General features: G+C 41.5%; 1 protein-coding gene across 1 annotated transcript in view; it reads left to right on the plus strand.

Annotated features, from left to right (window-relative positions):
* Positions 1 to 13,983, plus strand: part of LOC136883051 (xanthine dehydrogenase/oxidase) — a 149,813-nt gene extending 135,830 nt beyond the window's left edge. The window contains exons 24-27 of the mRNA XM_067155193.2: positions 520 to 681; positions 5,592 to 5,688; positions 7,589 to 7,699; positions 13,770 to 13,983. Of these exons, the coding sequence (XP_067011294.2) occupies positions 520 to 681; positions 5,592 to 5,688; positions 7,589 to 7,699; positions 13,770 to 13,837 (438 nt within the window). The 3' untranslated portion in view covers positions 13,838 to 13,983. The remainder of the gene's footprint in view (positions 1 to 519; positions 682 to 5,591; positions 5,689 to 7,588; positions 7,700 to 13,769) is intronic.
* Positions 13,984 to 14,936: the final 953 nt, after the last annotated feature.

Here is a 14,936-nt window from a genome sequence, read left to right on the forward strand (position 1 = left end):
ACATCCGTTACTTCTAACTTATATCATCCGGAGTCCACCCAGATTTCATTCCCGTAAAGCAAAGTTGGTCTGGAAACAGACTGGTGTAAAAATAGTTTTGTCCGGGAGCTGACTTCTTTCTTACAAACTGACTCTGCAAGCTCACTGCATTAGCTTTGCTGAATCTTGATTCAGTATCACTTATACTTCTATTTTTGGAGAATGCACGTGCTGAATACTAGAAATGATCTACCTGTTCCAGTTTTGTATTCCATCCTGACATTCAGTTCTCTTAGGTATCTTATCGAAAGTGTTGGAAAGGCTAATTTTCAAATTATAACCATTGCAAACATTTTTAAGTTCCAAGAGACTGCAGGCTTTCGGCACAATCTGCCATTAAGACAAAGTCGTCGGCATAGACCAATCTGCTTATTACATTTCCACTAACTGAAAGTAAATTGGACAATGAAGATAATATTGCTACAAAACTCAAATAAGGTACTAAGTCTGGCTCTAGAGGTCTGCTTTTTTTTCTCGTAGGTTCTAAGAGTGGACATACTGGAAGATGCTGGCACAAGTCTGAGCCCAGAAGTTGATGTCGGCCAAGTTGAGGGAGCATTCATCATGGGTCTTGGTTACTGGCTAATGGAGCAGCTCATATATCATCCTGAGACAGGAGAACTGCTCACTACTCGAACATGGGTGAGTATCCAGTACATCACTGTACATGACTATCATTCCTCTCATGTTCCGTCCGGCAACGTATTAGCATCTTGAAATGCTATGTCAAAAGTAAATAGCAAAGTCATCTACATATGGGCCGTGAAGGCCTTTGGAGGAGTGGAAGATAAAGGCTTCCACTATCTGCAACATCCGCACTGGGTGGGGTAGAATGGTTAACTCTGCGCCCGCCCTCCTTTGTCTCCAGGATACTCAATTTTGGTGGAGGCTGAGTGAACCTCAAGGCCATGTGCACCTCCGCAAGTGAACGTTCTTTCTTAAATTTTCTGATCTCTCAACGGAGAATCGAACCCATGTTCTTCCGGTTAAACCAACCACGATTTAACCGCCTCGGTCAGGCAATGCTGTATACTTTACTAACAAGCCGTAAAATTTGAATAATGTTTATACGCACCTTTTGTTATGGTATTATTATTAAAAATTAAAAATCTAAAATTTGATACACTGTTTCTCAAATTAAAATGTTATTTTTCACTAGTATATTTGCGCATCCTCTGTGGTGTAGTGGTTAGTGTGATTAGCTGCCACCCCCGTAGGCTCGGGTTCGATTCCCGGCTCTGCCATAAAATTTGAAAAGTGGTTCGAGGGCTGTAACGGGGTCCACTCACCCCGAGATGTCTACTGAGTAAATGGGGGTGTGTTTCGATTCCATTCTCGGCCATCCTTGAAGTGTTTTCCCGTGGTTTCCCACTTCTCCTCCAGGCAAATGCCGGGATGGTACCTAATTTAAGTGCACGTCCGCTTCCTTTCCTCTTCCTTGTCTAGCCCTTCCAATCTTCCCATTCCCCCACAAGCTCCCTGTTCAACAGAGCAAGTAAAGCAGCCTGGGCGAGGTGCCGGTCCTCCTCCCCAGTTGTATACCGGACCCAAAGTCTTACGCTGCAGGACACTGACCTAGATGCTGTAGAGGTGGGATCCCTCGCTGCGTCCGAGGGAAAAACTAACCCGGGAGTGTAAACGGATTAAGAAAGAAAGAAAGAAAGAAAGAAAGAAAGAAAGAAAGAAAGAAAGAAAGAAAGAAAGATTTTGGCGCATGTTCGAGTACTTCGACGTGTTCTCTTTATTCTTCGGACCGAAGGTTGGTTGAATCTTCAACATATCTACCACCAGCTGTCTTAATTAGCCTAGGTGACGGCTACATAGTTAGCGTGCTGGCCTTTGGTCACAAGGTCGGGAATTTTAACCATAATTATTGGTTAATTCCGCTGGCATGGAGGCGGGATGTATGTGTCGTCTTCATCATTTCAGCCTCATCACGACGCGCAGGACGCCAACGAAAAACCTGCATCTGGCGAGACGAACTTGTCCTCGGACTCTCACGGCACTAAAAGTCATACGCCATTTCATTTCAGTAGCCTAGATGTCACTGAAAAGGCGTACTAGGGAAATCAATAGTGAGATAGTTTCTCAAAGCCAGACGGTGTAGCTACATATCCTTCTGTGAAACTCATTGAAGTGAGTGCACTAACCGACCATGCGAGCAACACTTTCACACCATTTATCTGGTGGGAATAAACGTCCGTTCATACGCTGTTTAGAACGCCGGGAAGGTATGCATAGCCACATAACGGCGTTGACAGACAAGTTGCCGCTTAACTCCTAGCCATTCCAATGCAAGGACACTTGTGTTATCGCTGCTGTAAAGCGGGTCGTGGCCTCGGCAGGCTGAATATTCCCTCTGTAATGGATTACAGTGCGAAAGAGCGTATGTCCCCACTAGATATTACAGGGTCTGGCTGCATAAGGAATGGCATTACTAGCATTCCTTACATATCAGCCACTCTCATATCGTCAAACGCAAGGATGAGACTGAGGCAAAGCAATAAAAGTAACAAACATTCTTGATCTTGCCCATACCAGAAGACACAGTGCACTTTGCTTACTGTATCTCGCCACAGGGGAATAATAATAATAATAATAATAATAATAATAATAATAATAATAATAAACATAGTGAACAGATGAAAGCGTACTGGAAGAAAAGGAAAGAACAAAGAAGAAGGAATTGAAATTGGCACGTGGTCCTCTGGTGGCCCATTCGAAATAATAATAATAATAATAATAATAATAATAATAATAATAATAATAATAATGATAATAATAATAATGGATAACAAACAACACAAAAGGAAAGGTAGCTATAGATATAAGAGTAAACAAAATGGAAAGGATGTTTCATATGACGAAAAATATATACAATAAGAAATCTTTATCCAGGAACTGAAATTAAGACGTTATCAAACATTGGCTCGGCCAGAAATGTTGCATGCATCACAAATTCTTAAACGTACAAGAATTAGGATCTTGAAAAATTAGAAAAAGTGGAAAGAATTTTGAGAAAAATACTGGGATCCATAAGAAACAACAACGCCGAATTTAGACTACGATCAAACAGAGAGCAATATTTAAAAGTTGAAAACTGACAACTGTAATGAGGAAAAGAAGAACAGAATGAATAACAAGAGATTAACTAAACAAATCTTCAACCTATTGAACAATAACAAATCCAAGCCAACGTGGTTCATTGAAATTGAAAAGGATATGAAAAATGCTGGAATTAAAATAGATACGATAAAAAACAGAACACGTTTCAGAGAAGCAACACGAAAGGCGGGATTTCAGGAGAGAAAGAAATAAACAACTGGAAGAAAATGGACTCAAGAGGAAAAGGAACAACATTCTCAGAAAATGAAGGAAGTTTTGAAACGAAGAAAGTTAAATGCAAAGAAAAGTAACCAAAGTTGATTTATCGTACCCCTTAAAAGGGTTATTGGAATAATAATATTATAATAATAATAATAATAATATGCCCTCTGCTTCAGTATTTGGGCAGGCTGCAAGGAATTTTATTTTGTTTCCAAAGGTGATAAAAATATTCTGTCCCGAAGTAGACTACTGTTAATAGGATGAATTTAAGAGGTCAGATTATTCAAGACGTAATTGGAGACAGGCCTACTATTGCGATTAGAAAGTAGAATATCTACAGATTTGACAGTTAGTTTTTAGAGAAAAAGTACTCCGGGTTTCCCTGTCATCTACCATTCCAGTAACACTCTCCAATATAATTTCATTTCATCTGTCATTCATTAATAATTGTCCCATAGGAGTGCGACAGGCTTCGGCAGCCAGCAATATTCCTAGCCTCGCCGCTAATTGGGGGTTTCATTCATTCCATTCCTGACTCATTCGAATGACTGGAAACAGGCTGTGGATTTTCAGTGCTCCACGATAAATATTTTCTCCTCTATTGTGAAAACAATAATTGCAGAAATCATTAAAACACTGAACTCAGAATACGTCAAAGTATTATACACAATAATAATAGTATATAATAATAATAATAATAATAATAATAATAATAATAATAATAATAATAATAATAATAATAATTGTACCGGAGGTACCCCCAACTCCGTACATTCAAATTAAGCGCCTTTTAGAAGGCCATCTGAAATATGAACTTCTAGTGGTAGAAGTTTCGAACTTTATCTCCATATGACGCTACTTCGATTTATTTGCTTCCTCTGGTGAGAGAATAGACAATTAAATTTCAAGAGAATGTTGTTGTGTCCAGGTTTTCAAAATTGAATAGTTTGTATTTTGTTTTTTGTGTTCTAAGTTTGCTAGCACTTCTATCTCTTCCCGCCTGCTTAAAACTGTAGCCAATCAAGAATTTTTTATATTTATTTAATCAACCAATAGTATTTGTGGGTGTGTCCAGGGGTTCGGCTCAGAGTCCTTGTGATAACAAAAATATGACAAGAACTGATCACATTTTAACTTTATTTTTTATATTATCAGTTCATTCAGCAGTCCGTGTCACATTAGCACCTGATACTGATATTACAATATTCAAACACTGTTACGCCATGAATTAAAAGTGGTTTAAGAATGAACCAATCCCAGTTGACATCTTATTACACTTATATTTCCATATTTCTATCCGTATGTATTGATGAAATGTTCTTAAGTTCAACTGTCTTGGTTTCCGTCGGTGTTTCGTAATGAAGTAAATTCTTGTTGCAGTTAGCCGGAGAACTGTGTTGTTGACCGGGATGAATGCATATTCTATATTGATGAGGATGTTCTAAGATTGTATTTGGAGTCATTTTAAGTATTTGGCATATTTTTGCGAACGACCACGCTCATATGTCAGCGCTTACACAGGACTTAACACCATGCATTAAGGTATCTCTTTGTTGACAATGTTATTGGAGTCAGACCGTTCATGTCGGAATAACTTATCCTTTGTTGGTATAGTTTCATTTGTTAGATATAGGGTTGCTTTGCACTCAAGAGGAATCCATTTATTAGCGATATTATTTCATATAAGTTTCCATTGTCACGAAGAATACTTTGCCTGTATTGTATATTGTTTACTATTCCCGTTCATTATATGGGTGTATATGTGTTTTGCTGTTATAACTGAAGTTGGACCTATTGGGCTGTAATACAGTAATACAGTAGGTTAGAATGCTAACTTATTGAAGCGGGTAACAAGTATAGTCTACCCTACATAACGGTCATGTTATGAGCCTTGCATAAACTTTAGGGGTACGGTCCATCAGAACCCCTAGAATTCGTGTTACTCTTGGTAGATAACAGAAGAACGGGCTAGACTCCACTTCCTAATAACCACATTAGTTTGCATTCTAATCTATTACTGCATAAGTATCCGGAGTCTAAGAGTTCACAATTCCTTTGACAGAAGGTTATTGATCACAACGGCGTAATTCACTATGGGAACCAGTCAACAATGCAGCGGCATAAACATTTCGTAATATAAAATTGATAACTTGGTAATTAACACCTTATCCCCCGTTTATTGAGAGTTTAACGTCCAATTTTGATCTGGTTTTCTTTGTCCGCAGAATTACAAACCTCCTGGAGCCAAAGATATTCCTGTCGATTTCAGAGTGCAACTACAGAAGAACGTCCCCAACCCTGTAGGAGTCCTTCGTTCTAAAGGTGAGCCTGGTAATACAATGTAAATGAATTCACAATTCTGTTTGCACACTTCAAATATTTGCCCCATACCTGGGGTCTATGTCGGATTATGTATAAGAAAGCCGAAAGTGGATTCAGTTCAACTTCTATCTGTTGGATGTTGGTCTGAAAATTACTCTCTGTCTGACATCTCGCAGCGTGGTAGTTCCAGATGGCAGCTACTATGGAAGTATTGTGAAGATAGGAACCGTATGTCTGCGGTAATTAGTTTTGCCTACCTACCTCCCAGGCGCTCAAGAGTAAACGTGATGTACTGCTTACTTTTGGTTAACATTTCACTTGCAGACTATGAAAAGGGACAAACTTACAGTACCTCAGAGCAGATGTTGGAAATGTTTCCCTCCAACTTGGCGGCACAATTCTCATCGCCGCAACAATGATTCTCGTACTCCTTGAAAAATTCGCGACGCTTTTCGGACACGATGTGCCACAGTGGGGATGGACAGACGGAAGGACACAAGAAAGACAGCATTCAGGAAAATAACTTAAAAAATAAAAAAAGTTGTAGCTCATCAACGCTCGACCGCCTAGGAGGTAGGCAGCCGCAACCAATCACCGCAAACCTATGGTTCATATCTTAGAGGTGAAGCTTCTACGGTGTGAAGAATTATTGAATTTAATTTCCGGGTTGAACCGTGTTGTAGTTGTCTGTACATCACATATAGTTTGCCGGCGTTTCGAATACATTGCAGTATTCTTTGTCAAGGCGACTGAAGTACCCCTACTCGATCCGAGGTAATCAGTCTCCCAGGTAGCAATTTACTCGTACACTACTAGATTGGCCCTGACCTTGGCCTTTTATATCCTAGCCTTTCTGGCTGACATAAGCCCTGGCTGTCTCGTGAGCATTCTGGAAGGTATGTGTCACAGCCAGGTAGTGGGGGCTTGCCCGCGCTGTTATGTAATAGGGTTTCGGCCCGTGTGTCTTAAACTATGAATGATAGGCATCCAAGAATTACTGATATTATATCCTTATTCTAAATTTATGTTGTTCGGATGTGTCTTGATTTCGATAGCCTCGTGGATTTTCCTTTCCAGATTCCAAGGGATAGCTGCACGAAATATCATTTGACAAGACCAAGATCCTAGCAGCTATCCCTTGGAATCTGGAAAGGAAAATCCGCGAGGCTGCCGAAATCAAGAAACATCCGAACAACATAAATTTAGAATAAGGATATAAAATCAGTAATTCTTGGATGCCTGTCATTCATAGTTTAAGACATACAGACCTAACATAAACACACGGGCCGAAACCCCATTACATAACAGCGCGGGCAAGCCCCCACTACCTGGCTGTGACACATACCTTCCAGAATGCTCACAAGACAGCCAGAGCTTACGTCAGCCAGGAAGGCTAGGATATAACAGGCCAAGGTCAGGACCAATCTAGTAGTGTAAATTACTGCCTGGGAAACTGATTACCTCGGATCGACTAAGGGTATTTCAATCGCCTTGACAAAGAATACTGCAATGTATTCGAAACGTCGGCAAACTGTATGTGATGTACAGACAACTACAACACGGTTCAACCCGGAAATAACACTAAATAACTATGGATCATATGTTCATATTACGTGTATTTGTACCATATAACACTCCGTTAATCTAGGAAACAAAGTTTTTCTCCACCCTGTATACAAGATGGCTCAAAATTCAGTTTCTCCTTAGGCCGTAATTAATATGGAGCTTAGATTTAGGTTTAATTCGATCCGTCTTCTTTCTTCAGTCAGCTGTTGTTGACACTTGAGTACCTTTTGTTTCCGTTTATGTTTATTTCTTTCTTACAGCAGTTGAAGCTCCTTTGCCATAAGATTTCTTTTATCTTGGCTCGCTCTGAACTTGAATTTTAACATTGTTACAGCGACTGGAGAACCAGCTCTGTGTCTAAGCGGAACCATCCTCTTTGCTATCCGACATGCTCTTGATTCAGCTCGTGCTGAAATTGGCAACAAAGAGACCTGGTACCCCATCAGTAAGTATAGATTTCTAAGCAATCTTCAAAGGGACAAATTGTTTACCATGACATAATGAAAACTAGAGTAATTTCCCTTACATTAGGTTATACAGGATGGGAAAAATAAAACTTATACGAGGGCCAGTCAACAAGTATCTGCAAGCAATTTTTATAATTTATTACAAAAAGAATAAACACCTTTTATGATATATTTTTCAACGTAGTCACACTGCTTTTCAATGCAGATGGTCCACCGTTTCACGAGCTTTCTGCTGCGTATGCACCGCTTCCTTCACCTGTTGATCGGGGTCGTGACAAGTGCGTGATATGTTTCTGAATAACAGACGAGTGACTGTTGGGGACGATTCAGCTCCGGCTGCAGATGGACGTTCAGATCTTTCCTCATACTTCACGCTCGTGCGACCCTTTCTGAACTGTTCAGTCCACTGGTAAACACTTTGCTGTGCCAAAACATTGTCCACCGTATTGTTCTGAAAGTCTTCTATGAATTTCCGCACCTGGTACACCCTAAAACCACAAAAAACGGATTGCAGAATGCTGTTCTTCCTTGGTGCAAACAAGGGGTGGCGCGGCCATAGTTACACCACGACAGCGGAAGCTGTACTGATCTGATAACGGTGAAACATACCATAGACGTAGACAACGGTGCCATCTAGCGGTTGGTGAGCACACCTTTAGAGCCAACCTAAAGGCAATTAGAGGAAAATTGCAGATATTAATTGACCGCGGAATTGGCGCTTGTTAGTGAACAGGAAAACTCATCACAGGAAATACTGGAAACCGTGATTTCGATGCATCTGTCGGTTGCTGTCACATGTCTGCACAAGAGTTCAAGACTGGAAGTGTCTTGACAAAACCTCCAGCTTAGTTTGTAATGCAAACCTTAGCGTAAAATGGTGTAAAATGGGCTATGTAGTGAAAAAAAAACGGTAACTATCCGAAAAGAGTTCGAAAACCAGAAAACATTACTCGAGTGAAGGAAAGCCTGGAAATCTCAACGCCGTTTATTTGTGCAAGTGGAAATTAAGAGATCGTCGTGTCGAAACGTTATCAAAGAAAGGACCTGCATCTGTATCCTTATTAATTTACTGTTGTGCATGCCTTAAGGCGACACTCCGGAGATAAAAAGATTTTTACCTAATGCATGGATTTTCACGAAACTTCGTGGGAATGCCACCTACATAAAGTAGAGATATTACCAACATTTCTTTCATATACAATTAATTTTTCCAAAATACTTTTTAAAAAATTTTAATTACATTTTTTTCATGAAATTGAATTAACATGTTAATGTAAATTCGTAATTAGGTTCATAATACTTCTTTTAAAAGCACTACGTATCGATTTTTCTGTACATAATTTATATAAAGAGATGTATGGTACTAAAATTTGTAAATTTTACGTTCTAAAATTTTGGACTTAAAAATCGCTACCTACTACTTTAAAAAAATTCTGCAATCAAAACTTCCTTACGCAGGTTTCTTAATATAGCTGTGATACATATGCCATACATATTTTGTTACATTTGGGAAAATAATATTGGAGAAATATGGGATTTAAGTGTAAAATTAGAATTGGCAAACAAAATTGTTTGAAACCGGGCGAGTTGGGCGTGCGGTTAGAGTCGCGCAGCTGTGAGCTTGCATCCGGGAGATAGTGGATTCGAATCCCACTGTCAGCAGCCCTAAAGATGGTTTTCCGTGGTTTCTCATTTTTCACACCGGGAAAATGCTGGGGCTGTACCTTAATTAAGGCCACGGCCACTTCCTTCCCACTGCTAGGCCTTCCCTTTTCCATTGTCGCCATAAGACCTGTCTGTGTCGGTGCGACGCAAACCAACTAGCAAAAAAAAAAAAAAAAAAAAAATTGTTTCAATTCAGTGGAATAACTTCGTGACAAGAAAAAAGAAACTCAATCCTATAAATTTCAGTCATAAAAAAGTTCACCAAAATGACAAAAGTATTGATTTTTATCTCCGGAGTGTCGCCTTAAAGCGTCCAGACGAACCTTCGGTGTTGAGTTCTGCCGGTGGTTTCTGAGTCAAGTGGAGTGAGGACTTTTGGATTCTCAGTGTTTCATTTCTTCAGATGAAGCCATTTCCAGGATTTTCTGTGATGTTCGTTAATAATGGTCAATCCCGCGTCTGTCCTATTGTAAATATTTTCCGCGTCAGTTTCATTTTGCCACCCGGTTAAAAAGAGCGTTGTTAGTAACGTTAAAACGAGTTTTGAAAATAACGACACTAAAAAACTGTAACACAAGGGGCATACGGTCCTTTTCTTAAATTTCGAGAGGCTGCTGCTAGTCTTGTGTAGCCCTTGTAAGGCAGACCCTCCGATGAAGGTGGGCGTCATCTGCCGTGTATAGGAAACTGCGTGTCATTGTAGTGTATAAGTTATAGAGAGCTTGGGGACAGCAATAACGCTCAGTTCCCAGGCTATTTAAAATTAAAATACTCGAACAGACCGGGAATCGAACTCGGGGACCTTTGAACCGACGGCCACTACACTGAACATTGACCCAAGGAAGCGGACAAAGAATACAGCGAGAATGCATGTAATTTGAAATGACTCGGGTGAAGTACTTTGGTAGTAATGGGTGATCCAGGGACTTCTGAATACAGTTAGCTGGTACACTTGTGAGCATTCAGTATTAGAGAGGAAGCGCAAGGATCCACGGGATATTCATTCAAAGGTTGTCATGTTCTTAATAGTGTCCAATTTGAAAAACATTTCTTGCCAGAACCTACTTGCAACAGGTAGGATTTTGTGGTTCCCACGACAATGCGAGGCGTCTCGTGTCCGTTTCCATGGCTAAATGGTTAGCGTGCTTGCCTTAGGTCACAGGGGTTCCGGGTTATGTTCCCGGCTGGGTCGGAAATTTTAACCATAATTGGTAAATTCCCCTGGCATGGGGACTGAGTGTATGTGTCGTATTCTTCATAATGTCATAGTCATCACGACGCGCAGGTCACCTACGGGTGTCAAATCAATAGACCTGCACCAGGCCTCTCCAGAGGCCATACGCCATTATAGTCACCAGTAGAAAGCTTCAAAGGTATAATGTTGTGGTCCTACACGATAATGCGATGCCTCTCGTGCTTTCAGTCACCAGCAGAAAGTTTGAAATGGTAGCATGTTGTTGTCCTGCACGATAATGCGATGCCTCTCTCGTTTTCAGTTAAAAAGTGAACAACGTTCAATGCAACTTCTACTCGGATCCGTCCCCAAGGAATATTTCGAAAGAAAAGTTACTCGCTGATTCAAACGCAGTCATCAGACACTTGGCTGGCTGAAATTATATTGGTGGTGGTGGTGATTATTATTTTAAGAGGAGGGCAACCATCCTCTATTAACACTGATCAGAAAGAAAACATGGAAGAGGCCCGACACTTTGAAAAATGAAGATATCAGCCACGAATGAAAGACTCTCTAGGGTTCGCAAACCTAATACCGTCGAGGTCGGTAAGAAAAGAAGAGTTGACCAAGGTGAGTGGAACAGAATAGATGAAAATGAGGAGCCTGGCACAAGTGCAAGCAGTGCCAAGACTGAGCTAAGGACCGGGTTTCGTGGTCACCGACCTACGCTCGCAAGTTAAGAGCCCCTGGATCCCCCTACGACTACTGGCCCTACCTACAGGAGGAACAGTTAAATGGGAGAGAATTTCAAAATTTTACCACTCAACAAATACAATTGTTTTAATAATGTTATTTGCTTTACGTCCCGCTAACTACTTTTTAAGGTCTTCGGAGACGCCGAATTAAGTCCCGCAGGAGTTCTTTTACGTGCCAGTAAATCTACCGACATGGGGCTGTCGTATTTGAGCACCTTCAAATACCACCGGACTGAGCCAGGATCGAACCTGCCAAGTTGGGGTTAGAAGGCCAGCGCCATAACCGCCTGAGCCACTCAGCCCGGCTACACTTGTTTTAAAAGCTCTAATCAGAAGAGAAAAGGAGGGATATTCGAGCCTGCGAATATGAGACTATCGGCAAAGAAAAGAAAGGCAATGATGGGCGTGAAATGAAGAAACCGTGGCGTTTCGCTAACCTAATGCGGTCGGGGATGAAATAATACGACAGTAAACAAGGGAGGTCGGATAAAACATATGACAACAAAGAGGCTGGCGCAAGTAATAAGAAGTAATGTCAAACTCAGCTATGTCCCCTTGTGAGTGGGGGACGCAGACGAAGAACACGCCCACGGTATCCACTGCCTGTCGTAAGAGGTGAGTAAAAGGGGCGAACAAGGGATGACTGTATTAGAACTGTACCAAGAATCATTCTCCCTCGCCGTATTTGCTTACATCTTTTATTTACCCAGATCGATCTGTGTATGTATTGTATATTTTGAACCTAGTATATTTTCCCCTTAATAAAATATGTACTTATGTCGTCCCATCCCCCTTACGGCCCCAGGGAAAAAGGAAATTATTTCCGCCCTGGTGGCGTTTTCCACCTTACGTTTGCAGGCCTTCTTCCGGCCTCCACACTTGTCTCGTTACCTCCCCGCCTCGCCCCTCTTCTCGAGTGGAGAGGGAGGCCGCGGTGCTGTCTGCTGCTTAGGGAAGGTTGTTCAGATCGCTCGGTCCGAGCAAGCCGCCTGGTCACCAAGCCGTGAGTGTGGAGGTAGGAAGGATGTTTGTGAACTATCTTCTGGCTTAGGGAGGGAGTCATTTAATCTTATGAATGTAATATATTGGTTGTGCTATTAGTAGAGGCTATGGGCCTCGGCAATTAGAAAGAGGGTTTCCTTCTGAAAATGTTAATGTGTGAGCCTGGTTTTAATGTAATTCGGTATGTTGTATTTAATGGACATTGTTCACGAGGCTGAGCCTCGGTTTCTTGGTAAATTAGAGTTGCCCTCATTAGAGTCGAATTGATATGTGGCCCGAGACCCCTGAAATTAAGAAGTTGAGAATAGTAGAGTTTGAAATGTGAAAGAGCAAGTCCCCCATGGATACGAACCTTATTCTTGTTTGAATCTTCTGTTGTTAAATGTTTAGCATAACATACGCCTCGGTTTTCGCTGGCTATACTACTGCCCCTCTGTTACGTAACTGATATTCAGCTTCGATCTTAAAGCCCGCACCTTCCTTTCCATTATCGCTGCCAATCCTTGGTGCAAGAACCACGAAAATACTGTACTTGTGATTAGTACCACCATGTGGGGAACACCATGGGGTCGCATTTACTTGAGCGTAGTACCACTATGTTAGGTACCAAACAGGTTTGTGATTAGTAGCAACAGAGTACGTTTCAGGCTTTTACAGTACCTGTGATTAGTACCACTGTAGGAGTGACACCATGGTTCTGGTTTCCCTATGATTAGAACACACTATATGAGGAACACCACGGGATAGTGCGCGAGTCCCTGTGGTTAGTACATGTATGTGATGAACACCATAGGTTTGCGTTGCCTGTAAATGGTGCCGCAATGTCCGAAACACCATAGGTCTGTATTCCATGTGCGAATTTCATTATCTGTGAGTAGTACCATACCGCGACTCTACGCTCCTTGTGATTAGTACCGCAACATGACAAATACCATGGTTCTACTTCCCTAGCGATAAGTACCATTATGAGGGACCGATGACTTGGATTTTGGACCCCTTTAGACTAAAACCATCATCGATTCAGTATTATGCTATAGACACAGTCCCTTGGTCAGTAATGCTATTGCTTCACGTCAGTTTCTGTGAATGTGAGGCATTGCGGGTCGGATCCACTGATTGTTTTATATCCATCCGGTCATTCTTCGTCATCACGTTTTCGAATTCTGGTCAGTGGACCATTTTGGACTTTTAATTTGTCATTGCATTTCGTACCATTAGGGGCCGATGACCTGGATGTTAGGCCCCTTTAAACAACAAGCATCATCATCAAACTCAGCTGTGTATTCCGTGGTAGCCAACCTATTCCCCCAGTTTGTCAACCCCCCTTCTAGGCACCTTTTAAGACAGTCGCGAGATAACGTGAATGTTTTTTATTCTCCTAACTTAAATCATAGTACTCTAATGTGTACTAACAATATTAGTCTACAAAAATGTTCCATTTTCTTTCCACAGGTTTGCCTGCAAGCGCTGAGAACGTGTTTCTGACTACACTTCCAGACCACAAGCACTACGTCCTTTGATGCATGACGTAGAATAGTGGGATTTATGAATTCCTGGATGTTGGACTTGACAGAGTTCCATGTTGTGTATAATAATGTGAGGTAGAAGACTGAATACTGTTTTAATGTATAGATTCTTCCCTACAGTAAAATTTGTTATATGCTCATTCTCTTGGTCAGTATTAGTAAATGTTATTGAATTATGGTGATTATAAAGGAAAATGAGTGAGTTAATCTGCATCTAAGAGCATCATCAAAAATATAATCACTGCAGCTCAGGGCTCAGCTATCTCAACTTCTCTTGCTACAAGGTCTGATTCCTGATTCAATCACTGAAGGTATCCATCCTAGAACATAGTAGGCCTACACGTAATTAGAGTTAGAGTCTACTACCCTATCAATGTTAAAATTGCCTAATTTACGTACTTGTATCACTAATACCAGTACATGCAGCTCACCACTATTTGGGGTGTGCCTAATAAGAGTTGCACCACATGGCAACGAGTAGAAGAGTTTACCTTTTAAGGGTTTCTGTGGTTTAAGCCGAATTTCTTTTTTACTATTTGCTTTACATCGCACCGACACAGATAATCTTATGGCGACGATGGGAAACGGAAGGGCTGGGACCTACCTAATGGCTGGTACGTCCACCTTGGCACGGATAACAGAGGCGACGCGTCCTTGCATGGAAGCAATGAGGCCATGGTAGGTCGTTGGAGGAGTTGGCACCACATCTACACAAACAAGTCACCTAATTCCCGTAAATCCCGGGCAGGGGGGCGATGAGCTCTGACGCCACGTTCAGTCATATCCCAGTTGTGTCCGATCGGGTTAAGATCTGGCGAGTTGGGGGGCCAGCACATAAATTGCAACTTGCCACTGTGTTCCTCATACCACTCCATCACACTCCTGGCCTTGTGGCATTGCGCATTATCTTGTTGAAAAATGCTACTGCTGTTGGGAAACATGATCGTCATGAAGGGGTGTGGGTGATCTTCAAGCAGTGTACTATACTTCTCGGCCGTCATGATGCCTTGAACGAGATCCACTGGACCCATGGATGCCCGCGTGAATGTTCCCCAGAGCATAATTGAGCCACCGCCATCTTGTCTTCGTCTCG

Source organism: Anabrus simplex, chromosome 11, assembly GCF_040414725.1.
Source record: "Anabrus simplex isolate iqAnaSimp1 chromosome 11, ASM4041472v1, whole genome shotgun sequence".
NCBI classification, from domain to species: domain Eukaryota; kingdom Metazoa; phylum Arthropoda; class Insecta; order Orthoptera; family Tettigoniidae; genus Anabrus; species Anabrus simplex.